Source organism: Aythya marila (assembly GCF_965140915.1).
Source record: "Aythya marila genome assembly, chromosome: Z".
Taxonomy (NCBI): Eukaryota; Metazoa; Chordata; class Aves; order Anseriformes; family Anatidae; genus Aythya; species Aythya marila.
The window spans coordinates 79,985,220-79,985,776 of NC_139080.1; the positions used below are offsets into that span (position 1 = coordinate 79,985,220).

The window sequence follows — 557 nt, forward strand, 5'->3', positions numbered from 1 at the left end:
CCCCGGCAGCCGTTACCCCGCTCCCCTCAGCCGCTGCCCCCCCCCCCCCCCCCCCAGTTTCCCGCCGCGCGCTTCCCGCCTCCCGCCTCGCGCCGTTCCCGCCGCGCGCGCGGCTGTGGCGTTGCGCTCCCGCCCGCTGCGTGAGCGGCGGCGAGCAGCGAGCAGCAAGCAGCGAGCAGCACGCAGCCAGCACGCAGCCAGCAGCACTCACTTCTCGCGGGCCTGCCCGTCGGACGGGACGCTGCTGTTGCTCTTGCCTTTGCCGTACATGCTGCCTGCCGAGAGGCGCCGACTGTCACGCACCTGTCAACCCATCACGGCCTCCCGGGAACGGCCCCGTCGCCATGGCGACGCCGCCACACACCGCGCCCATTGGCCGGCCCCACGCCGGGACACGCCCCCCGCCCCCCCCCGCGCACCAATGGGCGGCCGGCGAGCCCGGCGGGGCTGCTCCCGCCTCACGCCTCGCCCCCCGCCGCTGCCGGCGCGGCGCGGCTCGGCTCGGCCCCTCCTCCTCCTCCTCGCCCTCCTCCTCCTCCTCCTCCTCCTCCTCCTCG

General features: G+C 77.4%; 1 protein-coding gene across 10 annotated transcripts in view; it reads right to left on the minus strand.

The window, feature by feature from the left end:
* Nucleotides 1-349, minus strand: part of SSBP2 (single stranded DNA binding protein 2) — a 190,277-nt gene extending 189,928 nt beyond the window's left edge. For 9 of the 10 annotated variants that reach the window (XR_014319371.1, XR_014319372.1, XM_082783536.1 and 6 more), the window contains exon 1: nt 212-349. Coding sequence is in view for 7 of the 10 variants with exons in the window: in XM_082783536.1 (XP_082639662.1) it covers nt 212-270 (59 nt within the window). In the remaining 3 variants the exon portion in view is untranslated. The remainder of the gene's footprint in view (nt 1-211) is intronic. The other variant, XM_082783534.1, reaches the window with a different exon arrangement.
* Between the last annotated feature and the right edge of the window lie 208 nt (nt 350-557).